Source organism: Talaromyces amestolkiae, assembly GCF_001896365.1.
Source record: "Talaromyces amestolkiae strain CIB chromosome Unknown scaffold1.1, whole genome shotgun sequence".
Lineage (NCBI taxonomy): Eukaryota > Fungi > Ascomycota > Eurotiomycetes > Eurotiales > Trichocomaceae > Talaromyces > Talaromyces amestolkiae.
The window spans coordinates 1,539,133-1,566,223 of record NW_024468037.1 but is presented as its reverse complement, the minus strand read 5'-3'; the positions used below and the strand labels follow the sequence as shown (position 1 = coordinate 1,566,223).

At 47.7% G+C, this 27,091-nt stretch overlaps 10 protein-coding genes across 10 annotated transcripts; 4 read left to right on the top strand and 6 right to left on the bottom strand.

Annotated features, from left to right (window-relative positions):
• Window positions 1-706: 706 nt before the first annotated feature.
• BHQ10_000510 (uncharacterized protein) lies at window positions 707-3,102 on the bottom strand (the record flags this gene model as incomplete). The annotated part of the gene is made up of 7 exons (XM_040877539.1): window positions 707-874; window positions 931-1,305; window positions 1,357-2,309; window positions 2,357-2,637; window positions 2,703-2,827; window positions 2,883-3,012; window positions 3,080-3,102. 7 exons carry the CDS (start codon window positions 3,100-3,102, stop codon window positions 707-709), a joined length of 2,055 nt encoding a protein of 684 aa, XP_040729015.1.
• A 788-nt stretch (window positions 3,103-3,890) lies between these two features.
• BHQ10_000509 (uncharacterized protein) lies at window positions 3,891-10,031 on the top strand (the record flags this gene model as incomplete). The annotated part of the gene is made up of 2 exons (XM_040877527.1): window positions 3,891-8,765; window positions 8,820-10,031. The coding sequence occupies 2 exons, from the start codon at window positions 3,891-3,893 to the stop codon at window positions 10,029-10,031; spliced, it is 6,087 nt and encodes a 2,028-aa protein (XP_040729014.1).
• Window positions 10,032-10,641: 610 nt separating this feature from the next.
• BHQ10_000508 (uncharacterized protein) lies at window positions 10,642-13,185 on the bottom strand (the record flags this gene model as incomplete). Its single annotated transcript, XM_040877516.1, has 8 exons — window positions 10,642-11,000; window positions 11,056-11,116; window positions 11,170-11,709; window positions 11,758-11,885; window positions 11,931-11,939; window positions 11,994-12,426; window positions 12,480-12,746; window positions 12,805-13,185. The coding sequence occupies 8 exons, from the start codon at window positions 13,183-13,185 to the stop codon at window positions 10,642-10,644; spliced, it is 2,178 nt and encodes a 725-aa protein (XP_040729013.1).
• Window positions 13,186-13,886: 701 nt separating this feature from the next.
• BHQ10_000507 (uncharacterized protein) lies at window positions 13,887-15,475 on the top strand (the record flags this gene model as incomplete). Its single annotated transcript, XM_040877505.1, has 5 exons — window positions 13,887-13,940; window positions 13,997-14,731; window positions 14,790-14,918; window positions 14,971-15,077; window positions 15,136-15,475. 5 exons carry the CDS (start codon window positions 13,887-13,889, stop codon window positions 15,473-15,475), a joined length of 1,365 nt encoding a protein of 454 aa, XP_040729012.1.
• A 52-nt stretch (window positions 15,476-15,527) lies between these two features.
• BHQ10_000506 (uncharacterized protein) lies at window positions 15,528-16,280 on the bottom strand (the record flags this gene model as incomplete). The annotated part of the gene is made up of 1 exon (XM_040877494.1): window positions 15,528-16,280. One exon carries the CDS (start codon window positions 16,278-16,280, stop codon window positions 15,528-15,530), a length of 753 nt encoding a protein of 250 aa, XP_040729011.1.
• A 638-nt stretch (window positions 16,281-16,918) lies between these two features.
• Window positions 16,919-18,420, bottom strand: BHQ10_000505 (uncharacterized protein; the record flags this gene model as incomplete). The annotated part of the gene is made up of 5 exons (XM_040877483.1): window positions 16,919-17,467; window positions 17,523-17,552; window positions 17,613-17,781; window positions 17,844-17,979; window positions 18,402-18,420. The coding sequence occupies 5 exons, from the start codon at window positions 18,418-18,420 to the stop codon at window positions 16,919-16,921; spliced, it is 903 nt and encodes a 300-aa protein (XP_040729010.1).
• Window positions 18,421-19,407: 987 nt separating this feature from the next.
• On the top strand, window positions 19,408-20,031 carry BHQ10_000504 (uncharacterized protein; the record flags this gene model as incomplete). The annotated part of the gene is made up of 1 exon (XM_040877472.1): window positions 19,408-20,031. One exon carries the CDS (start codon window positions 19,408-19,410, stop codon window positions 20,029-20,031), a length of 624 nt encoding a protein of 207 aa, XP_040729009.1.
• Window positions 20,032-20,215: 184 nt separating this feature from the next.
• On the bottom strand, window positions 20,216-22,131 carry BHQ10_000503 (uncharacterized protein; the record flags this gene model as incomplete). The annotated part of the gene is made up of 6 exons (XM_040877461.1): window positions 20,216-20,305; window positions 20,368-21,005; window positions 21,061-21,651; window positions 21,703-21,911; window positions 21,970-22,036; window positions 22,107-22,131. 6 exons carry the CDS (start codon window positions 22,129-22,131, stop codon window positions 20,216-20,218), a joined length of 1,620 nt encoding a protein of 539 aa, XP_040729008.1.
• Window positions 22,132-22,746: 615 nt separating this feature from the next.
• On the bottom strand, window positions 22,747-23,547 carry BHQ10_000502 (uncharacterized protein; the record flags this gene model as incomplete). Its single annotated transcript, XM_040877450.1, has 1 exon — window positions 22,747-23,547. The coding sequence occupies one exon, from the start codon at window positions 23,545-23,547 to the stop codon at window positions 22,747-22,749; it is 801 nt and encodes a 266-aa protein (XP_040729007.1).
• Window positions 23,548-24,674: 1,127 nt separating this feature from the next.
• BHQ10_000501 (uncharacterized protein) lies at window positions 24,675-26,251 on the top strand (the record flags this gene model as incomplete). The annotated part of the gene is made up of 2 exons (XM_040877439.1): window positions 24,675-24,830; window positions 24,899-26,251. 2 exons carry the CDS (start codon window positions 24,675-24,677, stop codon window positions 26,249-26,251), a joined length of 1,509 nt encoding a protein of 502 aa, XP_040729006.1.
• Window positions 26,252-27,091: the final 840 nt, after the last annotated feature.

Below are 27,091 nucleotides of genomic sequence, written 5' to 3'. Positions count from 1 at the left end.
AAGAATTGGAAAGGAAAATAAAACAAGAACAATATGAATGGGCGAGGGCGAGCGAGAGATTTAAGGTGAGAAGGGCGAAGGGCGACGGGGTTGGGGAGTCGGGGGGAACGGAGAGTACGAGTAATCGATCCAGCGCCCGGTAATGCTAGCTTTACGTGACAGAATGTCAATCACAAGCAGGGGATTGACTGCTACTACTATGTAGTTAGTTGTTAGCCATTACTAAGCATAGCCAGTCCGTATCGGTCAGTAAGAAAGTTACTGTACGAGACGGAGGTTAGTCTTGAGTGATTATTCCAAGGTGATGGAGGAGATGGTGAAGACGAGGAGGAGGGGCGCCTGGGTGCAAGGCTGGACCTTCATTCAGCTGTGGTGGCCTGCATGCCTGGAAATTCAGGAACTACGCTAGCACGGGACTAGCCAAGCCCTAAATGACTCGGCCACATCACGTGAGTAGCCCCATTCCACGTGCTCGCGTTCCTAACATGGCCTACTAACTACCGTAGTAGACACACTTGACAGATGCAGAATGACATACTACGCATAATACTTGTGAGAAAATGTATATTATGTAGTATGTAAGAGAATATCACATTGTTGTTGACACAGAATTGCCATATAAGCGTTCGCAGACATGCCGCAGCTATTGACAATGGAAGAAGCTCAAATTAAATATATAAAGACAGACGTTTATTGGCAATCATTATCAAACATCACTGCCAGTGCTGCGAAATGTAGCACACACCTGGCAGTATTGGTGCGTCAGGTCGAGTACAGGCTGCGGCAGATTGGTCGCTTGCACGATGCTGCGGACTTTGACCGCGCCTTCCTCTTCAATGAGTTTGCGCACTAATAATAACAAATCGGGAGAGAACTAACGCAAGGTCAGCATTTTAGCCCAAGAAAAAAAAGCTCGAATAGGAAGCTCACCTCGGAATACCAGCGATATTGCCAGGCTATCAAACGGATCAACGCATTAAGCATGCCCCGAGTATCTCCTTGCCTCTCATATAGCTTCAAGATGCCACGCATAGCCTTGGGCGAGAATCGTATCGACAGACATTGCCTGTATGCCTCAATTCCCTCGTCAAAATGATGGAGTCGCTCAGCCAGCTCTCCCAAAATCTCCCACTCGGTTGCTGTTTTCTTGTACTCAAGCGATTGGTGTCGCGAATGAGCCATTTCCGATCGCCAGATAGTGTAAATGCGGAGGTCTTCATACAAGACCATAAACAGATTATCTAACCACCGCTCACACAGCCGTTTGTTCTGGAATTGAGCGTAGTCGGCGTGGGAAGGATCCGGCTGCACCTCATGTTAGTAATGTTTCCCTCTAGTTGAGCCAACTATACTCACATCTTCATTCCCGGACTTGACCGTTTCGGAAGCTACAGTCTGTTCTGGTTTTTCAATGCTGGGTTCAACTGGCTCAAGGCTACCATTCCCATTTTCAGTGCCGTTTGCTTCACCGGAATGATCCTCGTCCGTCTCGGCATCACTGGCTGCGTCTCCCATAGGGCTCGGGGGCGGATGAAGTGCAACGGTGCTAGCATTATGCGAGTGGCTTGGCTTGGTCGTTTGCTGACGCTCCACTCGGTATTCTTCTTCCATCACAAACACATCACTTCGAATCTTCAACAGCTGATCCCACCCAATAGCAGCGGCAATCTTTGTGAGCAGCTCGTAAGCTTTGAGAAATGTACCCTGGTATCCGGTAGCATGTAGCTTTCGAAGAGAAGGATGAACAAAGTCATGTGGGTCTCCTTGTTTGGGCTGGCCTTCATCAATCTCATCTAGCGCACTTTCCGCCAATATAGGGAGAAGAACTCGTGATGGGGGAGGCATGCGGGGAATATCTTTATCTTGATAAGTGAACATTGGACAAGAATTCAAAGTCAGGAGCGCCAAGTCCCACTGCTCCAAGGTGACGTATACTTCGGCAAGTCGAGCCCATGTACTGAACTCGCTGGGTGCGGCAGTCACACTGCGTTTGGCACATTCAAGTGCAAGCTCTCCTTCTCCTTTACTTAAACAGAAAGCGGCCTGGCAGTCCAGAAGCGCGTAGTCCATGGGGACATCTTGGAGAGCGTCATGCATGAGCCGAACAGCCTGGACCTCCTCATCCGCGGAGATAAGGACTCGTGCAAGAAGCGAAGACACCTCCACGTCCTTTGTTCGCAATTTCTCAAAGAGGTTGATTCCTGACGCATACCGACCAGTAGTGTGGATATACTTAAGAAGGCCTGAGGTTAAATGATTTGCGACGGTATTAGGGACTTGAGTTTCGGGTTCGGAACTGAGTTGTCGTCCTAATGTCGATTAGTATCGTTGCGCTAAACTGTACGGCAAACCTTACCCATGAAAAATAATCTCTCCGCGGCGTCCAAGAACTTGTGCTCCATCTCCGTGTTTGTCACCGGGTTGAATCTGCGAACACCAACGATTTTCTTGATTGCATCGCCCGTTCCGTCATCTGCGTATGTGTATGATCTGAGGACTGCGCAAAGGAAGGTCTCCAGCCACAGGGCTTCGGTCGCAACTCGTTTGTCTCCACGCTCATCGATACAATAGCTCTCAAGACTGCCAGGAATCTTGACCTCTACTCGCATGTCCAAGTGAGAAAAGGCATTATAACAACTAAAAGAGTAGACTATCAATCGACCTGTTCATTCGATCATTCGTCAATTCCATTAATCACTGACCAGTACACCCCTGAGACCACCTTATTTTGTTTATCGACGGGCGAGTATGTGAGTGTGTTGACGTATGCGGCGAGGCTGGCAGACGACGATGCATCAATACCTGTAACGTGGTGGTAGACACCGGTCTGCGATCACCATTAGTCATTTATAGTTGGAGTCAATTGCATGATGCAAATATACCTGGCGTGTGGGATTGGTCTTGGATTGCTTGACGAGATAGACTAAATCCGGAGGTCCTAATTCTCGTAAATTCTGCAGCGATTCTGTGCGTGCGTCGACCGCTGTAAAGACATCCTCCTCCTCATAGATCCTGTGCGAACAATCATCGTTAGCCCACCCCTGTCTCAGGCCTATGAAAAGAAGAATCCATGACATACTCGGGCACAGCAGGCAGGACCATGATGTAGAAGGTTCAAGGACTTAGAAAAGTCCAAATAAGAGCGCAGTAGAGATCGAGGCCGACGAACGCTGGAATAAAGGTGGCAGATGCACACGACCCTACACAAGCCGGGGGTCGCAAAAACGTGGAGTCGCGGCCGCAGTACGAAATTGATCCTCAGGCTTGATTGGCTGGTCAAGGAACAAGCAATTGAGTGCTCGTGCAGATGCTCGCAAGAAACAACGGAATACAACGCAGAAGAGAATAACGAAGTTTATTGTCGTCGTAATCAGCTCCAAAATGTTCCTGGACGGGCGCAACTAACACGTGGAGACGTACTAAACTGTCTAAACAGCAGGAGCGGTTCAAACAGCGCTTCCTATTGGTCTGCCGCGCACAGGCCTGGAGCTTCCGCCAGAGAGGCTTCCGTGGCAGCCTTAGGCACCCTGATTTGCGCTCTTTGGGGCTTTTAAGGCTTTTTAGCGCCTGAGCTTCCGCCGCAGCTTCCCSGAGCGCGCCTGCCGTTAGACGTGTTCTACTTCACATCAATCTCACCTTCTACAACTCCAACAACCTAACAACAGACACTACACGGCTTAGCGACTTGAGCGCTCCCACAACCTCGTTGAGTGTTGTCGTCACTTACTCAGCTCTTTGCTGGCTCTCAGTCTCTGACCAAACCGACAAATCGTGATATGCTCCGAATGCGCCATCTTGAATTGTCCACTCCAGCTCAGAGCTGCTGACTGTGCCACCACCTTTCTGACAATTTCTGGTATCTACTAGCGTGATGCTGCATGCCTTCCACAATGGCGAGCTTTACTGCCTTGAACATCGAMCCCGCCGAGGACATTCAGGAAGAGGTCGACGATACCAAGGAGATCCAAATTGAAGAGGCCCTCAAGCTGTACCAGAACGCCCTCAAACTTCATTCGCAAGGGCCTGCCTTCTACCCACAAGCCAAGGATGCATACGATGCTCTCTTGCAATCCGAAGTCTTTAAATACCCCGAATCGATCTCTGATTACCGACGAAATACCCTCGCAGACGGAGACAATGACGAGGTTGCTGTCGACGCGCTCGGCGAAATCGACGTCAATGATGCGGCGGCAAGTGCGCTGCCTCAAACGATATTTCTTTCGTACAAAAATAACGGACAGTTCCTGTTGGATGTCTTGAAGGAGACCCTTCGCAAGCAACCTCCATCTGTGGATGAACAACGTGCGGCTATCACGAAGGAATCACGCTCTGCGATGAGTATGTTTGCGGATGCCCTGGAACGAGATGATACAGATTTGGACCTTTGGCGGAAAAGCGCTCGTATAGGAGGCGCGATGAATAGCTACCGTCTGGCTCGGTATTGTCTGGAGAGTGTTTTAGTTGGCGACGACAACGAGGTTGAAGTACGAACTGAACAACTAGGTTTGGATGAGGCATTCGCTGCTGAAGACCTCCGAAAAACGATTCAAGCGTTGAAGGATGAACTTTCTTCTATCCAGGCACCGCCGCTGAAGAAACCACGGTCGTCATTATTTCGATTTTTCGGCAAACACTCTCAGGATCCCTATCCGTACCTTCCTGGCTTGTCGCGAGATATATCTGATACAGCTCCTTCTACCCTGAAACAGCCATTGAACCGTCATATTGTGAAATCTCCTGAAAGGACATGGGATGCCGTTGGCAAAGCTATCATGCAGCTACTGACAGAGCTACGACGAAACCCGGCCGTTCTCGAGCCTGGCGCCGCTGTTGGGATCGAAATCCCCTCCGAAGAAGCATTGCCACAAAGTCCAGGCGAAAAGAACCAGCCAGTGCCTGCGAACGATGATGTCACTGAGAAGACAACGGCAATGCCTGAAGTTTCAAACACTATCGAGCCAGTGGATGACCAATCTTCGATTGATCAACGTGCGGACGCACAGCTAAGAGAATCCCTGGAGGGATTTTCCGGACAGCCTGCCAATGCTCAAGATACGACAACGGAGGACAAGAACGGGGAGAACGTCGAAAGTACATCAGCCAATGTCAATTCTCGAAAACGATCTTCAACTTCCGTCGCCAATGATGAGATGGCGGATAACACAAGGACTAAAAGTCGTCGCATTCGTGCTAGGGAGTCTATTGTTGAGAGCTTGCAACCGACAGAGGATATCAGTCTTGATAACAGATATTACGATGATCGTTTGGAAGAATTTGCCCATGCCGATGAGTGGATGTTCGGCACTGTTGGTGATTTGCTGTCAAAGGCAGGCATCGAAGCACTTGGAACGGTCGACGATCTCAAGCAACAAATGGCTCTTTCGAATAGCCCCAATTCTCAGCAATCCAAGGATATAGATTCGACCCTTGTTCAGGATCTCCAAAATGCTCTCAGAACCTGGAATGAAGAGCGAGCTCGTTCCGCTATGCAGGGAGACAGTTCCACAGCGTTACAGGACAGCCGTGGGAGGCAACGCTCGGGGCTTGCAATTTTTCTTGATCATTCACGGAAGTCAACGCAAAAGGCCAGCAAAAGGAAAGCGCTGTTTGAAAGCACTGGCTTAGCTGAGTTTACGTCGAGTATCAATGACTGTTGGCTTCATGTCCGTGAAGTTAGCTTTCAGTGGTTGAGCAGCCTTCTACAGCCTGGAAGAGCTCAGTTCTTCGATGCAGTATCTGGCGAGCTTTCAAATGAATCTTCTTATGTTTCATTACCGTGGCCTGAAAGTTTGAAGGAAACGGTTGTAAAGCTTCTCATTCAAGAAGACGATTATATTTACGAAAGACTGGCCGACGTCGTTTGTGGAAGCACGCAGCGAGCCTTAAAACAAGCAGTGTCGAACACTTCCCTGACTTGCGCCGATGACGCTCACGCTAAAGTGGATATGATACAGGCAATCCACGAGCTTCACTTAGATGTCTATGCTCATATGAACAATCCCAACAGTCAGATCGATCAAGCAACCCGAGCTTTACAACGTGATCGCTTAACCAGATGGGGTGCATTGGCGCAGACTGCGGTTAACAATCTCTTGGATACCGAGCCAGAGAGCGAGCAACTTGATAGGATTTCTCTGCGACACCTCTGGTCAATGACTTTTTATTCAAACATGGCTGAGGACGTAAGCCGTGATTATATCATGCTTTGTCTTGAAGATCTCAAAGAGGCTCTGGTCTCATTTGGTGACCCAGAGATAACACTAATCAACAATGCATTTATGCCTCAAGTTTCTGCCGCAGCTTTGGATCAGGAAATTACCCGCCTCAACTCGATGGGATTTTTTATGAGAATTTTTGGGTCAGAAGGGGAAGATCCGGTCTCTTTGATAGAAAGCATTGAACCTGTCCTAGACCCTGCTTCGGTCACATATGTTCGCGGAGATGGCGCGAACGACGAGACTACATCCGTTCCCATTCACTTTCGAGAATTGATATCATTTCTCGATAAAGGAGATGCAACACTACGCCTTTTCTTATGGCGCAGATTGCAAGATGCTTATCGGGCTATCGACTACATTCCTAAGGTTGTGTCGTGCCAACTTCGGAGTATCGAAGCAATCGTCAAGGAGCTTCGGGGACGAGTCTATCTCGAAACGCAAGATGATCGGGCCTCTATATTGCTTCGGTGGTTGAAATCTACCAATAATATTTTGACTAAGCTCATACCACAGCTGATTGAGGATCCTGTGAAATCATTCGAGTGCATTGACGTTGACCACTTACGCTCTTCAATGACCGCTGTCGCTCATCTATCAAGACTTCTTCATAGCTTCGCTCTGTATGAAGACGCAGTCAAAGTAGGGCAACGGCCGCCAGTGGAACTTCGAGGAGCCCTAGGAAAATCTCTCGAGAGTTTTAAAGAGAAGCTTCGGGATATGCAGGTTAGGTGTTGGGTCTTACAGTATACGCTTCTGAAAGAATTCATGATACAGGAAAAGGAGAAGTTTTCTACGCCATCAGATTATCAAATCCAGTATCTCAGAGCCGTCCACAATGCCCTTGGGATCCGATTAGCTTGCAAATATGCCGACAAGGTCTTGCTCCGTCTGATGAAATCGGAGCTTCTAAGTCTTGAGACACAAGAAGATTGCGAGTTTGATATTGCACAGGTCCTTCTTGATCTGCACGGTTTCAAATTTTCCAATCAGTTGGGCACTTCTGATCATGGGTGTCCAACAGAGAAGCCAAACGCGCAATCTGCAGCAATGATGATAGACTTTGTTCTCATGCAAGTCAATCGACTCAATATGAAGGATCTGTCCAAGTCTGATCTGAAAACCACCATTGAAAAGGTGCAACAAGCTATTGGGCCGGTCAAACATTCCTCTTTATCCTTCAACAAGCGAATTATATCAGCCTACCTCAAATCTCCTATCAATCCATCGGAACTGTTTGAACTTGTACGAGGCGTTGGCGGTCTTGCATTGAGATCCTTACCTATAACATACGCTGAAAATGCGAAGAAAGGGTGGTACTTCTTACTTGGTCATGCGTCCTTGACCAAGTTTCGTTCTCAAAAGCGACTGAATGTAGTACCCACCAATGACCTCGACGATGCCATCGGATATTTTCGACAAGACCTGGAATATGCCACAGAACGATGGGAGTCATGGTTTAGACTCGCTCAAACTTACGATACTAAACTTGAAGAGGACATCATATGGTCTTCTGACAAGATTAACAACAATCAAGCGGAGTTAGCAACCCTCCAACGTAGCGCAATTCATTGCTATGCCATGGCAGTTGCAGGTGCAATGAGAGCCGCCGAGGATGACTCAAAGACACGGCAGACAATCTCGGACTTGTTCACCGACTTTGGGATGCGCTTATATGCATCTTCGCGAGAACCTCTCAATATGGCCGCTTTCAGTCTCGAGGATATTGAACGCCATTTCAGCCGTTTTGAAAGCCAGGAACTGTATACGGGTAAACCGTTCAAGGAGCTCGGGGTTTACTCCGTCTGGAGTCTCGCTGGTCACATGTTCAAGCGTGCTATGGTTGACAAGCCTAATAACTGGGTCAACCACTATATGCTGAGTAAATGTCGTTGGAAGATGTTCAACAGCGATGAAGCAACTCGGGGGTCCGCTGGACCAGTGTCAATTGATGAGGTTCTAGATCCTCTGCTTGATGCAATTGAAGCATTGCCACAGCGGAAAGAAAGAGGTTCGTTCCCAGATCGGATACTTGAGCCACATTTTAGGCTAGCGTCTGTACTTCACAAACTTGTGACGCGGAAGCAACTCGAGCCCACCAAAGCCGGAGAGATTCTAGCCGAAACTCCTTGGTCTAAAAACACATCGCCTCCGCAGAATATCGAAGAGTGGACACCATATATACTGGATGTTTTCAAGAAACTCAAGCATGCAGACAAATCTAACTGGCATCATCGTATACTATCACGCATGGCAAAGATCCACTATCATGGTCAGGATGATGCCGATGCAGCGGCAGCAGCAAAGAATGAATTGATGCCCCAGATATTCACCAAAACCATGGTCCTCCAAGTCTGGCGCCCAGAATATGAAAGACCCGGACGACATTACGTCTACACTACACAATACGTCTCTTATTTTACCAAGCTGTTGGACCAAATCAGCGATCATGTCAATCTCGAACAACTACTACGTAGGGTGAGGAAAAAGCAAGGGGACTATATCAATCACTCGAAGCTATGGGAGGATATGTGCATTGTATATGCAAAGGTGAGTCGCTTATCCGATTTTAAACGGCTGAAACTGTACTAATAGAGCTTCCAGCTTATTCGACGTGCGGGAAATATCTCCGAACACTATGAAGAAGGCGTCTTCAAACAGCTAGGCTGGGATGAGTTCGTCACAAACTCCGCTCGATTGGACGACTTTAAAGATCTTGCCACAACTAGTGGACGGACAATGGACTTGCTTCGCGAGGCAGTGGAATTCAAGAAACTCAACAACAATCTCATGAAAGTTACTATGTTTGAGGACCTCACTGCTGATATATATGCGCGCTTGTATGAGGAGAACAAGCATCGATTCATTGAACAGGCAAATGAAGAGAATAGAGGGAGGATGAAAGTCGACCACCTTTTGATGAATACCGATGGTGCCGCGGATGTGCCCACGCCCCCTACTTCGGCTCCTGCATCTGAAGCGCCAGTTCCGCGTGGCCGAACAAAGGGCATCTCCCGCAGAGATATTCAGAAACGAGCCGAAGCTATTGTCATGCGTCATGCTCGGCCTGCAATCACTAAGACCGCTGCTACTCCGGTCGAAGAAGAAAGATTCCCAGCTGCCCCAATAGTCCGAGTTCCCTCTATAGGCAGTATTAGGGGCCTTATGACGGGAACTGCCTCTGCAGCACAGGATAGTGTGCCAGCTAGTCTACATGAGAGTGCCGACGATGAAAGCGAACTCAGTGAGATCGATGACGAGAAACTCGCCAAGCTAAAAGCTGAACAAAGTCTTTTGTTCCCAAATCTAAAATCAATGAGGTCACCGGAACCAGTCTCAGAACTTTCCACGGCAGTTAGCATTGATGCAGACAGGAATGAGGATGCCATGACTGCTGACGACGAAGCCAATGAACATGATGGTGAAGACGATTTGGAAGGAGAAACGGGCATTGTCGAAGAGGGTGAGGATGGAGAAACGGAGTTACAAGCAGCTCCGGAAGATGATGAGGACACGGAGAACGCAGATGAAGAAGAAGATGTCGCAGGGGCCGAAGATGTCGACATGGACGTTGAGAAATTTGAGGAGGCCGCGGATGAAACAATAATGACTATCGATGAAGGTGACGAGACTGAGGAAGACGAGAGCATGTTTAAGACCAACGGCAAAGGAAACGAAAACATAGATAGGAAAGAGAAAGAAAAGGAAGACGAGGATAAACTTGCAGCATTTAATGAGGCGAAAACTTTTGGTGATGTCGAAACCTCTAAGACAGGCCTGGGGGAGACTGATGCCGATGAAGTTGATGAATCTTGACCTGGCCACACCTTTTTCCAATGATATGATTCATGTTGTTATATATTTTTTTGTACAATTACTGTCGACTTTGTGGGCTATATTTTTTGCTTTGTTGTTTGATTGTTATATGTTCGGCCAGGCGTACCATCAAACTGCGTTTGTTTCGGGTGAAGTTTTTGTTCATTTCCACGGTTGTACGGTATGTGGACAGGTTGAGGGAGCGGTCACTCACATGGATGGCGTTTTCTTTGTAAGCATGTCTGATTTTGGGTTGTATGCGTCGCTACTGAGGTAGCTTTGTTGCGGTACGTCTCCGGCTACATTTGTATCGAAGAGTTGCTCGAAGCAAAAACAGAATATTCAAGTGCAAATATTCTAATCATAAATAAAACGCAAGACACCAAAACATAGAACACGAACAATATATCCAGCCAAAAACCCATATCCGTCCTACCTATGCAAACCAGACCTTCCAATCCGACCTTTCCGACCATAATTACCATCCCGAACCTTTCCAGCCCCAAATCCCAAAAGCGGCATGCAAAATGAATACAATAGAAGCATACAACGAACATATAATATCGACATATAAAGAACATGAACGGTATAAACGTTAGTCAAAAGGTACTTAAAAATCGTCCTCAGAGCCGAGGTCTTTCTTTCGCGACGTCACTCTTCTCGGGTTTCTGGCACCATGCACTAGGGCTGCCTTTGGCTTAACCGGTGACTTGTAGGTTTCGGCGACTTTGAACGCAGTGACACGCTGAAACATGTTCTCGAGGTCGCTGCTGTCGCTGCTTAAAAGGTGATTTTGGTTATTTCCCGCGTCGTTGTTACTCATGGCAGGGCGAGGCTTTGACTTGCGAGTCGGCGAGGATCGGGAGTTGAGTTGACGTTCTAGAGCAGCTAGTTTGCTTCTCAGAAAATCGTTCTCACGTTCAAGCTCGTCAACTCGTTCATCGGCTGTTGGCTCTGGATCTTCATAGACTGTTGAATGTGAGCCTGATATTCTAAGAACAGGGACATGCATGGCTTAACTTACCCTGAATGCCACGAGAAGCAATTTCTAACTTATTATCGAGGTGCTCTTCGTGATGGCCAGCCTATAGAGGTCGTTAGTCAAGAACAAAAGAAGGTTAGAAGGGAAGAGACGAACCTGTCGATCCATAGCTTCCTGCCATCGTTTGCGTTCCTCTTCCATTTTCTCGTCCATTTCAGCCCAACACTCCTCGCGAACCTCTTGCTCAATCATGAGACACTTTTCCTCAGCTGCTCGAAGTCTGAGCTCGACCTCTTGACGGGCTATCTCTTCCTCTGCGAGCCTGACAATTAAAGCCTCGTAGTCATCTGTGATTCGAACGATCTCCCGAGCAGCCTCCTGGAGGTCTTCAGTAGAAGCTGTATAAGGTGTGGTTCGGCCGGTTGATGTTGGTGGACGGCTCTGGGTTGTTGAGGTTGCGCTTGAGGTTGATAGAATTGTACTCGAGACGGATGGGATCCGAGGAACAGTAACCTCACGAGCTAAGGCAGAATAGCGAAGAATTTGTGATGTAGCGTTAAAGTCACCCAAAGGGTCAGCGGTAACAATCATGACTGCCTTTTGCGGATAACGGTTATTTGAAGCCGAGTGAGAGGACGGGAATGAGTTTGAAAACAGTAGCTCTGTAAGTTTGCATTGTCTGTATGGCACTACGGTCTTGTTTTGTCAGTGTAGAGCAGAAAAAAGTGTAAGAGAACAAAATACCTTATTGCCCTCCGAGATTTCACTTTGCATCTGCAAACATTGGCCGAGATACATTAAACTTTCGTTAATCTTTCCGGCCTCAGCCAATGTCGCCCCGGCTGTCCTAGCGTTTCGAGCGCGTTCAGATCCTACTCCAGTAAGTCAAGATTCTTACAAGGGCGAGAAATACATACCAGCCAGGTCTACGATAGTCAAAGAATTTCCAGTCCATGAGATCTCTCCATATCGACGCCCACAGACTTTCTTCTTCACTTCAAGGCAGAAGAAACCATGACTGCGAGAGCTAACGTTGTTGCTTCCGGTACCAGCAATGCGGCGCTCAGTGAGACCAGTCTCCAGTACCATCATAGCTTCTTCATAGGTGCTGCACACGACTTTGCGTAAACCAGCAACGATTTTGCGGTCCGGTGAGCCCTCGGTAGATTTGAAAAGTAAAGGTCTTCTTTTCTCTTTCTGGTTGTTTCCACGGCTTGCGGTACCGTTTACTTGGGAAGGAGAAAGTAAATCAAAAATGCGGTCGTTGTAGACTTCGTACATAGAGACAACAACCACGTGCTCTGCTTGCGAGTCCATCGGTGTGACTAAATGGTTGGTATTGGGCAGGGATGGTAGAGCGTTAAGACGCTGGTTCAATTGGCGTCGGGGTATCATGGGCGTGTGTGTCGATTCCTGATTCAACTCGTTAGAGACCTGACTTCTAGACATGAATAAAGTAGTCTTACCATCAATGGAGTTTGTCCTCTAGACATTGGAGTATGAGCTCTCGACGCTCGCCCCCGCTCAGTCGGGTCGCCATAGATGCTATCAATAAAGTTGCGAGCAGAAAATATTTGGGCTTCAGAGGAGTCTGCTGCACTCAAAGACGCGAGAAGAGTAGGGTCTTCGAAGTTGTCTGCGGAACGTATGGTATCGGCAAGAGATCGAAATAGAATGTCAAGGGACATTTGAGTTATTCCACGTTGGGTTTTCGTACCCAGTATGGTATGACTCTGTTCATGATTAGCACCCTGTATTCTTCAAATATATTCTTCAGCATCCATCTCCTACCTTGCCACTACCAGTCACGCCAAGGGTAGCAACCAACCCATCTCGACCTTCCTTTAAAACACCTTTGACTAGATTAGGCACGCCTGTATTCTCAAAGACCTCAAGCTGCTTGGAGCTCTCTTCAAACACTCTGGTAAACGCGAACTTTTCTACGGCGCGTTTTCGTGAATCATTTGGCGGCTGTAAGGTGATATGCGTGGGGTGAGGGTTTTGTGGCGAGGAGACATCGTTGTCTTTTGTGATTTCGACTGGTTCGACGTTCAGATATCGCTCGCCACGGTGCGCATGGGCTGCTTCTTCTTTTGTGATGGGCGGTCGTAGTCTGAGGAAGACCTGGAATAATGACGTCTGGCTCGACGGCTGTTTCGTCGAGGGGTTCATTGTGATATCCTGAGTATTGAAGTTGGTGGGATCAAGCCCGGTGTGATGTGAGCATAGATTGTCAATTTGCTTGCATTTGACTGTGTCCTTCAAACGTAGAAGCATGAGAAGCGCAGGCTTGTAGGACCTCTTGTATGATCGAGTCGGTGTGAAGACGTTGTCTTTGATGTTTTTTCAGTTCCCAAAGCAGCGATCGCCGTTGGAGTTGGCCCGGCAACCGCGACCAGCGCATCGTTGACAGCTAAGAGGGCGTTAACGCTCTTACAGCCAATCATGGTCGCGCTTTTTTCTCCAGTTTCAATATTTCAACGTTTCTTTTTTAAGCTGAATTTATGAAGGAATCGCTCAGTTACCTTGCAGAGTCCCTCAAGTCTGAATGTACAGGATGTGGAGATAACTTAGTTGACGGTATTGATCAGATTATTAATCCATGGCCCGGATATCGCGTCGGCCAAGTTGGCCGATAGCAAAGTCTCTTCCTTGAGAATGCTTGCGACATTCTAAATCACCAGTTGATGCTGAACCGCTTTAGAACACATTAGAGAGACAGTTATCCACCGCGCTGGACGCCGATGGATTCACAGTACGCAATCCCGGTCCACTTATGCTTTCTATGCGGCAAGCCATTTACTCAAGGTGGGTCGATAACATCGCGGACAATGTGAAGTGTCTAATTTCGACAGCGAGACAACATCGGCGACATGAAGCGTATTGCCGCAGGAACCAAAGCCGAATCCGGACGCGGCCTCGGTCTTGTAGGGCTTGCAACCAGGCCAAGATCAAATGCAACTTTCGGGCGCCATGCAATCAGTGCACTCGCAAGGAAATAGACTGTGTCTATGAGCAACCTCGGAAAGAGCTTACTGCGAGTGATGCTCCTATAGCAGTTAGCAATCATGGGAGCAACAGCAACAATGACTTCTTGGAGTCGGCCCCTATATCGAACGTGCTTGAGGTACTCGATGGGGAATTGGCTGGATTCGATCGTTCCAGACATGTGCTTGGTGATTATGTTGAGAACTTTCTTCCAACTCTTGCAACGGACTACGAGTTGGACGGCTTCAGAATACATAAAGATTTGAGCACCATCGGCGGTACATCAATGCCAGCAACTCTGTCATCGGAAATGGATAATATCATGTCCGTCTCACAACCCGATAGCTTTGATCTCAGTTCAAGCATCAGCATCGGAAAAGGCCTGAACTATATTCCGGTCCATCCACCGACATACTCGTCCACATCCGGCACAGAGGTCACACCGACGACAATTCATTTCAGTAAAAAACAGATTGTGACACCAGCGCAACAATTGTTTACGAGCATGCTGATCGATATGATCCGTGCATACCCTCTGATGATGACTCGCCGCGAAACCTTTCCGCCTTTTGTACATCCTCATTGCTATCTGTATGAGGGATGCAATACATTTCCGCAAGCATTGACCAACTGCATGGGCATTGCACAACTGTTTGTTTCTCGAACGAACGATACGAGACCCTTTCTTTGGACAACTATAGTGGCTGAGATTAGAGACATATTGAGCAAGGTACCGATATTGAACTCTATCAAGTCAAAGTGGCTCSTACTGATATTAAGTGTGACAGCTCGGTTCAATGAACAAATTTGAGCTATTCAGTGCATTGCAAGCATCGCTATTGTATTTGATCATGCGTGCGATTGACATAGGGCCGCAGCATTCGGCGCATGATTTCGAGCTGGTACGGGCTCATGAGGTTCGTATTTCATCAATTCATCATCGCATTTGACGTCAACTAATCATGACAGATGATATGTGACTACACACTACAGCAAATTGGCCATCATGCTGACCCTGAAGTCAATGACCCTCACCGACAGTGGAAGGACTGGGTATTTGACGAGTCAATAAAAAGGTACTTGTCCTACAAATTTTTTTTTGGCATGCAGTCCTTTAATGCAGATGAATTACAGAGTAGCTTGGGTCTGGTTCTCTCTAAGTGTGGTATATCAAATTCGCAGCGGAGTGCCCGGAGTACCCTGCAGAGTCGCCGATTCAACCGAAGGCATGCCTTTACCCTGCACCAAGACTGAATGGGAAGCGCAAACCGAAGAAGACTGGAGAAGAGAATATTACAAAGCCAGGGATTCTCAAAGTACCGCTTCCATACAGACTTTTGGTGATTTGGCGAATGCATATAAAGGGTCGCCTGCAGACAGAGCCACAAAAGCTACACAGTTGGAAGCATGGAACGCGGGGATTGACAATTTGGGTGTTCTATTGAATCTTGCTGTGTACATGACTCGAAATTGACATGCTTGGTTTGAACATTGATATGAACATCTGAAAGTTGTACAGAAACAATTTACCAAGGTATGGGACCATTACTATCCGAAAATGTCCCAGTCGTCTCATCATCGTCACCAACAGTCGCGAGCTCCAAAATCCTTTGAGCGCCATCTTCCGGTTTGCCGCCATAAGCGTTGTAGTTGGTCAACTGCGTTTGGACAAGACCAGGACAAACAGCGTTGACGCGCGCCTTCATCTCCTCGCCCAATATACGCGCATAGTTCGAGACCAGCATGTTCACCGCAACCTTGCTAGAGTCGTACATCTTGTAGTCGATCTTATAGTATAACGTCTTGGGATTCAGACTCTCGGCCAAGGAAGCCATCCGACTCGACACAAAGATCACGCGTGGGCGCTGACTCGATTTGCGTAGCAAGGGGATCATGGCCTCCGTCAGGCAAGCTGTGCCAGTGACATTCGTGGACAAAGTAAGATCCCAGAGTTGACGCAACGACATTTTCGAGGTGACTTCGCCGCGAGCGCCGATATCTAGCAGAATCCCAGCGTTGTTGATGAGGACATCTAGCTTGCCGTATTTCTCATCGATGTATCTCGCTGCGTTGGCGATCGAGTCGTCGGATGTGATGTCCAATTGCACGCTATCGACAGATAGACCTTCGGATTGAAGCTCCTTGGCTGCTTTGAGCCCATTGTCGGCATTGCGAGAGCCGATGATGACTTGGTAGCCGTGTTCGCGTGCCAGACGGGTTGCTGTTGCGAGACCTATGCCTTGGTTGGCGCCGCTGATGAGTGCGATGGTTTTAGACATTTTATCAAGTTGTATGGTAGTTGAGCCAGATAGACAAGTAAGTATGTAAACTCTGTTGAAAAGATGAATTATTGAATCTGAGAAAAAGGCTTTTTAATTGTCTTATATAGACGGATTTTCATGCGTGGTTCTGCTAGCCTGATGTTCATGATGCACCATTTTGGCCGATACCAAACTTGAGACTATAGCAATGTACTTCTAACTTCTTCAAATCTGGCCGAGGTTGGTCCATTTTACTTTAACGATTTGAGGAACTCGAGACACTTGATTACAAATAGCGCAAAGATATTCCACAACTTTATTTATTGAACTATTCATTTGTTCGAAGAGGTTTTGTGGATAGCCTCAACGATTGTGGGTGGGCCTACATGCTTCCTGATCTAGTGATGCCTCAAACAACAGGTTTGAATGAATTGTTCATTACTGCCTCCTATGAACACACTTTGACGTCTGGTGAAATATGAATCTAGCAACACAGACTGTGAACTTCGCGTAGTAAAAGTAATACATTCCTTGAAAGGATGAGAAAGGAAATTAGGTAGGATCGGAAGAGATGGATAAGCGAAGGCGATATCGCTTCAGTTGCCATCCTGAAGACGCAATCAGAGGGCATATGTCGAAAGTGCAGTATGTTCGGCTCATTCCTCATCATCGGTGACCTTCTTCTTGCGTCCGCGCTTGGGCTTCTCGCTGGTGGCAGCGGCCGCCTTACTACGAGCTTTTTTTGCTGGTAGATGGACTTCCCCTGTCTGTTCTTCTTCTCCGACGTCCGCTTCTTCTTCATCGCTCTCATCCTTCGCAGCAGCTGCCTTCTTCTTAGACTTCGTCGCCGTTTTCCCTGGCTTGGCAGTCTCTTCTTCGTCGACCTTGCGGGCCCTGCTGCGCTTCACTGGCTTCTCCTCAGGATTCTCTTCCTTGACAGTGGTTCTACCTTTGGCCTTCTTGGCTGACTTGGTGGGTATTGCCTCTTCTTCGGGAGACTCTTCTTTGACGGCCTTGCGTGCTCTGCTACGCTTTGTTGGTTTCCCGTCGGTAGGCTCTTCTTTGACGGCGCCTTTAGCCTTCTTCGTCTGCTTGCTTGGCGCCTCCTCTTCTGCATCGCTCTCTGCACGAGAACGTTTCTTGGCTTTGGCTTTGGTATCAGCCTTGGCCTGCTCGGGCGAGCCATTAGCTTCATTTTGCACATCCTGCAAATACAAGTTAGACTCTGATTCTCATTATCATGGGTAGCATGCGACTAACCTCGCTAGCTCCTCCATTAAGCAGTGAGTGCTGGATCGAAATATCGTCAGCGATACATCATACACAGCTCCAAGAAGTGAGGTCACTTACGTCGGTTATGTCAGCTTCATCGAGTTCCCCCTTTAAGATAGCCTCCTTGACTTTGGCCTGATTCTCGGCAGAAAGCTCATCAAAGCCATCTAGCATCTCGTAATTTGGTTCGCCATCCTCTTCGATAGCTTCCAGAATATTTGCAAGGACCTTGATAGTAACACACCCCCTATTGGACGGCATCAGAAGATGTTATTCTAAGAGACGGCGTTTGGCATAACAGAAACAGACCAATGACGGTAACTCCAGCTCTGGTAGCGTTCGGTATCAACCCATGTTCCCAGACGAAGTTCGCCTTTTTGGATTTTGATGTTGTGGTCTTTGCAGGCTTTGACCTTACAACCGGCCCGCTTGTTGGGGGACTCTTCTGTGGAATAATTAGCCAATCATTTGTAAATGAAGTCAATGTGAAATATTGTAAAAGTATGTGCGAACACGTGAAAGCAACTTTCTCTAGGGATCTCGTTTGGACATAAACCCTCACACCGATGAAACCAAGGTTGGGCCAGTAGCCACATGTTGTGCTCGTACATATAAACCGCAAAGAGGCGGAAAACAGAGGTATATTCTAATATGGGATTGAGGGGGTGGGCAGATGTTTGTATGGGATGTGGGATGAGAGGGAAATGGGAGAATAATGGGCGGAAGCGCTGTGGAGAGTTAGATTGTGGTGGAAATGAAGAGAGGGATCTGTTGATAAATATCATCCTCATATTCGATGGACAGAGTGGAAAGGAGTCAGAGGAGCATCTCGGAGGCAGACGATGTCTCAATAATGTCAGAACGTACCGATGCGGTAGCTCCCCATGACGCGAAGCCACGCGAGAGACGCAAAAGTAATAGGGAAGCGACTTTTAGTGGGGAGTAATGATAGAAAGTTGCTAGTTATTGATGAAGGAAATAATCTTAGAGATGGTCAGATCGAATGTGTGAGAGAGAGAGAAGATGTTTTAGAGAAGAAGAAGGTGTTGTGAAATAAGAGGAAGAGAAGGAAGAGCAGGAGCAGAAGAAACAAACATGGCGAACACCACCCACCTGGGCACCTGCCAGTTGTGTCCGTTCATCTGCCCACCACAATTGCTTCTGGTCAATCCTTTGTTTGTCCGTTGTGCACAGCATAGACCGCTTCTCTTGATGGCTATTTTTTCTTGTCAGTGTTACGTCTCATGTGCACCGCTCAATGCTCTGCTACAGACATATCGCCGACCAAGAAGGATAAATACACAAATCGCCTCCTTCCAAAGACCCGGTTGCCTATGCAATGCAATATCTCTTGTGCACATTAGTTTCACATGGCAGTTTGCCTTTATGTAAAGATTTTCTACAAGGTATCTTCAATCTCATCCTAGAAATTGCTCCATGTGTAAGAAATTAGGTGGTCAACAAGATGAGCGGGCGCAATGATATACATAGTAGACATCGTTAACTTACTGTTACCATTACGCGGGCCCAACCTTAAACTGGTTAGGCTGTGTTACAAAGCTTAGTGTTGACGCCGCCGAATGTACTGTATTTACGTCAGTCTCCGAGATAGTACGTTAGGACTTTCACCTTGAATTTCTCGAAGCCTCAAAGCAACAACTCCGAAACGCCGCAACTTTTCTTGCGGGACAGTCATAAAGCAGACTTCAATCCAATCGAGCATAATAGCGAACTCGTTAGCACCAGCATACAGCACGTACTAGGAGCCGTCGTCGCAACATCGGCCTTCCCAAGTGAACCGCAAAAAGTGTTGCAGTCGCAAACCATACCCCATCGTCGCGAACCACCAACTCAGCAATATATCGAAGCCAATATGTCAGAGCCCGGCAAAGAGTCGATTCCCACCAGCGCAGACCCCAGAAGCAAACGGCCAACGAAGCGCCGCCAACTCACACCAGTCTCCGAACAAGCAAACCAAATCAACGTCCTTTTCAAAGACCCCAGCAAAGAGGTCCACCTAGCACCCTTATCCAAACCGCGAACACTAGACTCTCTTGCGCCACCCCCCGAAATTGTCGCAAATGTGCAAGGTTCATCCGCCGGTGCGGGCTCAGGCGAATTCCACGTCTACAAGGCGAGTCGCCGGCGCGAATATGAGCGCTTACGATTGATGGACGAGGAATCGAAACGTGAAAAACAAACCGAGGAATTCGAAAAGAAGAGAGCCGAGACACTGAGGAAGGATCAGGAGAAGACGGATAGGAACAGAAGGAAGCGCGAGAAACGTAAAGCGGCGGCAGCGAAGAATAAGAACGGCGTTTCATCCTCGACCGCGATGGAGGTAGATGGTGATGCGGAGAAGAAGGCAAAGGCTCCTTCGACTCGACTTGGGCCTCTGCCTCCACGGGATCGGGATCATGATACGCACGCAAATGAGAATAATGGGGAACAGCAAGTATATGAAGAGCAGGGGGTTATAATTCATGATGACGATTGAGGGAGTTATGCACTATTAACAGTTTTCTTCATGCTCAAGTGGCTTCATCTTTGAAACTAATTTTTTGACTCCCTCAAAATTAAAATATGTATTTGTACAACTTTTCAATAATTTGGGTCATGCAACATAACTGATTAGCTCTATTCTTTCATTCTTCTGTATTTTATTTCCAGGGTTGGACGCTTTATTCCTCTCCACCACCTCCAACGTTACCAGCCTGTTGCGCAGATTTGGCGCTGCAAATGTCGTCCACACGGAGAAGTAGGCATGCAGACTATGAACCTGTGTTAGCCAGTGATTTTTTTGATGACAGGATGAGACAATCAAGATACATACCTCAACAGCAGTCTTGATACTTTGCAGCTTGACTGCTTCCGGCTCCCAAACACCGTACTCCTTCATGTCGACAATGGCACCGGTATCTCCGTTGATACCCCAGGTATAGTTTCCTTCGACGTGCTTAGCACGCAAACGAGTAAGCACTCGGATAGGGCTGTCACCGGCGTTTTCAACCAAAGTTCGAGGAATAACCTCCATTGCATCGGCAACGGCCTTGTATGGCCATTGCTGCACACCTTCAACCGACTTTGCGAGCTGTTGAAGCTTGACGGAAACTGCCATCTCAGTGGCACCGCCGCCAGGAGCGAGACGGGGGTGGAAAATGACATTTCGAGCAACAGCCATGGCGTCCTGGAGGTTTCGCTCAATCTCATTTAAGATATCCTTGGACGGTCCTCGTAGAAGGATTGTGCAAGCCTTGGGGTCCTCACATTTGCGCATGAATGTAAAGTATTCGTCACCAATCTTCTCAATCTCAAACAAGCCACATCGGGTTCCGACATCGGATTCCTGAAGGTCATCGACACGGTTGACAATCGTTGCACCGGTGGCACGAGCAATACGGTTGTTGTCGGTCTTTCTCACACGACGGAGCGCTGTCACGTTATTCTTGACTAGAAAATGTTGGGCGAGGTCTATGCAAAGTTAGCTCTAGCATATCGCACTATCCTACCACAAAATCGAACTTACCAGAGACACCCTTCTCGGTAATGACGACATCGGGCTTCAGGGCCAAAATGGCATCACACATATGTTTCACCTGCTCTTCTTCAATCTCCAAAATCCGGTTCCAGTCATCCTCCTTGGAAACTTCGATGTTTGTTTGAGACTCTCCCTTCTTATACTCGAGCGGGCAGTCGAGAAGAATGATTCTAGGGTTCTCGATCCGCCTTCGCATCTTGGGGTGTGTAATGTCCTTGTTGACCATCACTCCATCAATTACAGTACTGTCCTCAATTTCACCACCGGGAATCTTCTCCACACGAGCGTATCGCTTAATGTCGACTTCACGCTTTCCGCCACCAACTTCAAAGGACACAGTGCGGACGGCCTTGAGGGCAAGACTGCACATGAGTTCTGACCATCTGGAAACGAATTTCGTACCGATCGACGACTGAATAAGGCTGTACATGGCTTTGTCGTTGTCGATGTCGACTGGCATAGAGATATCTTCGACAATCTGGAGAGCGTCGGTGAGGGCTCGCTTGAAAGCGGAAATGATCTGGACGGGGTGGATGTTTCGTTCGAGTTGAGGAAGAGCTTGCGCGAGCATTTCACCAGCTATGCAATTGTCAGCTGCCTCGTTTCTTGAACGCATATGAGATTTCATACCCAAAATGATGACTGTTGTGGTGCCGTCTCCAACTTCTTCATCCTGTGTGCGACTAAGCTCGATCATGCTCTTTGCTGCGGGGTGGGCGACTTCGATTTCTCGAAGGATCGCATGTCCGTCGTTCGTAAGCACAATACCGCCCATTGGATCTAACAACATCTTCAACATAGCCTTGGGACCGAGACAGGATCGAATGATATCGGCGACACTGAGAACAATTGATTAGAAAGCGTATAGAAAAGATCACGGATCAGGAGCCATCGTACGTTTTGGCAGCAGTAATATTGGACAGCTGAGCTTGCCGACCGACCTGCCGGTCACCCTGCTGGGTGTCTTGTATGTATTGTCAGTTGATGTTTTGTTGAATCATTAGGGGTCAAAAGGCGGGGGGATAAAATCATACTCATGACAACGACTGGCGCCTGCATGTTGACGGTGAGCAGGCTTTTGGAACCCCCGGACGAAACACTATGTGTGTGCAATAAATAAATAACACAGAAGTAAAGAAAGAGAGCTTGATGGAGGCTCCGGTAAAAAGACCAAGTGAGTACAGGAGCTTGTCGAGTGAGTAAGGTCTCTGGATTATGGCTCGAGCTATCAAATCAAATTTCCCTTTCTTAAAGTGGGATTGCTTTGCTTCCGCCGAACATTGAGCTAGGCCGATTGTGTACTAGCGCCATTTATCTACATCCCGCGGCGATTCAAGGGGAAGGAGCAGCCCTCACCATCTTTTTGACCATTATCATCATTGCTAACATCTGATCTGAAATCTTTGTGGGTTTATGCCATTTAATAATTCGTACTGTCCATAATGTACACAATCCAATCTCTATCCTCCATCATATCGCACAGTAATTGGCTTTGCCAACAAGTATGCGAAAAACTGGCTCAGTCGAGAACAAAATATCATGAGACTTTCAATGAATTTTGAGCATAATCTCTGCGATGCCTTGCTTCAATAACACACCCTGGACCACCGAATTACGCTATGCTCTGTCAAAGCATCCGGATGAGACGTAATCCTTAGCTTCTGGGCATGTCCTCTAGTTTTCGTTCTTCATCCACTTGTTCAACCGGGAGAGACTATGCTTGAGACGAGCACGCAGATTGGAGGCGACAGGCTTCACAGAAAGAGATCTTATACCTGAGGGTCGTCTGTTTTGGGGCTTTCTAAACTTTTGTTTCAGTACAAGGTCCGGAGGCACTGGCTGACGGTAACCATTGAGGACTCGGAACTCTCTGGTCGGAGCACTGCCATGGGATGTGGTTGGACGTGAAGCATAGTCGACAATCTCTGGATGTGCGGTCCATCTGTAGCGATCTCCAGGCCCGAGGCTCTGAAGCGTGGGATGCCCTCTAGCTGCGTGGTTGGTCGTCTGCTGAAAAGCGTTGCGCTTGTTGGCTGAAGGTGGCATTGCAAGGTACAATGGTGTTGGCGCTCGATCGTAACGGACTGGCTTCTTGCGAACAGGCTCAACGGGTTTGATCCAGTAATCAGCTGGCATGATACGCAGGTTGGGGTTTTCTTTCTTCAACCTGTCATACCGTTCCTGCTGGATCTCGCACATAATCTTCTGAAGACGGTTGGGGATTGCAGCCATAGCTCTTGTGTTGAGGTTAACAAATATCTCTTCTTCATCTGCCATGTCGTCGCTAAGTGATGAGCCAATGGACACGCGGTCATCCATGTAGTGCGCATTTCTGTCAAAATCTAAGGCTGAGATGCACTGGGAGTGGGGTCTAGAGTTGGCAGGCTGGTAAGTCAACTCTTCGTAGCCATTTGTCACGGTCAATGTCGGCAGTGCAGAGGAGCTATAACTCATATAGCGTTGTCTCGAAGACATTTTAGGCGAAGGGTTACTTCACGCACAAGGTTCAATAAGCTAGCAGGTTGATCAGACACCCTTGTCTCGAAAATGGTAAACGACGATAGTCGAGCGACCTATGGCGAAAATGGGATGCAATAATCAGAGATGATCAGAATACAGGGAGGGTGCCAGAGTCAGATCATGTCTTGAGAAGGTGAGTGAAAAGATGTCTTTGGGGGATGGTCGGATGAAGAGAGCTTTTGTATGAAATGTAGACAAAGATGTGTAATGGACAAAAACTGCTGACAAGAAGTAATTACCAGGCCTTCCACGGCGCCCCATGAGAGAGAACGAAATATGAAAAGATGTGCGGTAGAAGCTTTCTTTGTCAATCTAGCTCTGTGTGTCTTTGGTGTTTGTCAGACAGCAGGGCGCAAAGTGGTTTTAGTGCGTTTGTTTCGTCTTTCCCAATCGGGAAGCCGGTTAGAAACAAATTTACCTATAAGGATCAGCAAGCAAAGACACTTATTCTTCGCCGGCAACAAAGTCTATCTCTACATCTAGCCTGCAAACTTCGTCATATTCCTCTTGAATATCGTACCAGGCATCAAGCTTTCGACCGATGTTGAGAACCTCGTAGTCAGACTGTTTAGGTACTGATGTGTTTATATCTACACAGGCTAAACCATTACAACATCCAGATGTGTCTAGTCCAGTACCACTAGGGACTACTCATTTGTAATCCACTGGAACATTGATGCTCACAACTAGACCATCGCGAAGATTCCGTCAAGTATCGTATCTATACCGACCGAAGTTTGGCCTTGAGTTGAGGTTGTTGTACGACTGAATTCTCCAATAGAATGATACTTCTCTGCTTTTCAATGATTCGCGACAGCTCGAGACTAGAAAACCAGTACACAAGTAAGATTGCAATCAGTTTGGAGAAAAGCAACTGAATATTGGATCTGATTAATTGGCTTAAACTAAAAGCACGCAGTGGGATCTAATCTGATAAGATGTAGCCTCATGATTGGTTTGCTGTCCCCAAGCTCCGGGAAAGGGCCGCAGACCTGGAAAATTATTCTACCGTCATAAACATACTTTCACCTTTGCGACACTTCGCCGATGCCTCTTGAATTTATAATTATCCAGATTCTGGAATGGACGCGGAAGGGCCAGCCAGAGCTTTGGAGCCATCATCTCCGGCAGAATTAATTCTCCAGCAAAAGAGCGGAGCTTTGCAAGGGCTTGCGCAACCGGGCGGGAACGATGGAGGAATTCTCTCTCAACTGCTAAGCAACCCCTTCTTCACTGCGGTGAGTTCGGATCTGTATTTCCATTAATTGATCTCTGGACTATCAAACTGATATATATCGTCTGATAGGGATTCGGTCTAGCTGGTCTAGGTACCGCCGCTGCGCTCGCGCAAAGAGGCCTTAAGCATGGCGCCGCTCTCATCCGTCGGCGTATGCTCGTCGACGTCGAAATCAATGTCAAAGATGATTCATACCCATGGTTTCTTCATTGGATGACCCTATATCAACAATCACAGCTCAACAGCGCTCGGTCGGTGGGAACGAAAGGTGGAGAGAAATTGGGAATAGTAGAGACCTTGCTTCGAAAATTTACTCCGGCGATGCGTCAACTTTCCATACAAACACAGAAAGTCGAGCATGCAAATGGTGCTATTCATACGCAATTCACATTAATACCGGGTCCGGGAAGACATGTGCTACGGTATAAGAATGCTTTTGTCTTTGTGAACCGAGTGCGAGAGTCCTCGTCGCGCGACCTTCAATCAGGCCGGCCTTGGGAAACAGTCACGCTTACGACATTATATGCGCATCGACATATATTTGAGGAGATGTTTACTGAAGCACACGCCGTGGCTGCCAAATCGCATGAGGGGAAAACACGGATATACAACAGCTGGGGTGCGGAATGGCAACAGTTTGGGCATCCTCGACGCAAGCGACCACTGGAGTCAGTGGTGTTAGATGAGGGCATAAAAGAAAGGATTGTAGAGGATGTGAAAGATTTCCTCGAAAGTGGCAGTTGGTACTATGATCGTGGAATCCCTTACCGCAGAGGCTACCTCCTTCATGGGCCTCCCGGCAGTGGCAAGAGTTCGTTTATCCAGGCCTTGGCAGGAGAGCTTGACTATGATATTGCAATTTTGAATCTGAGTGAGCGAGGCCTCACGGACGATCGGCTCAATCATCTCTTGACTATCATACCAAATCGGACATTGGTTCTGCTTGAAGATGTTGACGCTGCCTTTTCCAACCGTCGAGTGCAGAGCGATGAAGATGGTTATCGAGGCGCCAATGTAACATTTTCTGGCCTTTTGAATGCACTCGATGGAGTTGCAAGTGCGGAAGAACGTATCATATTTCTGACCACGAACCATGTTGACCGACTCGATGAGGCGCTGGTTAGGCCCGGCCGCGTGGACATGACTGTCAGATTAGGAGAGGCCACTCGGTATCAAGTTGCCGCACTATGGGATCGATTTTATGGGGAATTCGATACCAAGGGCGTCTACAAGGAGAGATTTCTAGACCGCCTTGCCGACTATTCGCTCATTGAAGACAAAACTGGCAATAAAGCGGACATGACCAAAGCCGTCAGCACTGCTGCTCTTCAGGGATTGTTCCTTTTCAATAAGGGAGACATGGAAGGTGCAATCCGAACCGTGGGGGAGCTGGCAGAGTCCATGTATGATCAACAAGCATAAGTACGTTACCATGTATTTACTATGTATTATAAGACTACGATATGTACCATAGATGAATCTTATTACATTACTAAGTATTTCATATGATGTACTGCTGTGATCGGAGTCCAATGCATATATGTTTTTACAAACGAACGAAACACTCATGCTGATTGGCCAGAACACCATATCATGGGAGACTTGGGGAGAGCAAGTCTTGTCGACCAGCGAGGCAGCGATTCAAGCAATTTGAGGCTATTCGCTGATGATTGGCGGTCTAAAATAAGAACAGGCGTCTAGAATGTGGTAGGTGTGCCAATTTGCCAAGGCATTCAGGAACAGCCCGAAACAGCGCTATGATTGGCTGGCCGCGATAAACACCTGAGCCAATTAAGCGCCGCCCTCAGAGGCCCGCCATCTTTCCTACGGCCAACCAACAGCATCAGCTCCCAGCGAGCGTCTAGTATGGCTGCATCACTGGCCCAATGCACTCTGTTCCGTGCTCTTCACACTTCTTGCACCTGTCACAACGCGAGATTCTAGCAGTCTAGTCATGCTGTCGCTGGTAGTGTGCCGATAACCTGGAATTCTTCAGGATGGCCATTGGTCTGTCGGACAGCATGGCTGCACCTGCGTTTTTCTGTGCGGAGATTCGAACATGTCTACGCAGTTCATAAGGCGAAGAAATTCCCTTGAGGAGGGATGGCTCTCAGTATCAGATATTCTTTTTCAGTAATTTTGGTGTTATTGCTTTTCTTTTGCTTCCGCACAGTTGCTGTTCTGCATTTGCTAAGGCGTTGCAATTCCATTACTATATTCCGATAGACGCAGGTCGTGTCAGTGATTCGTTTCATTGTCCAT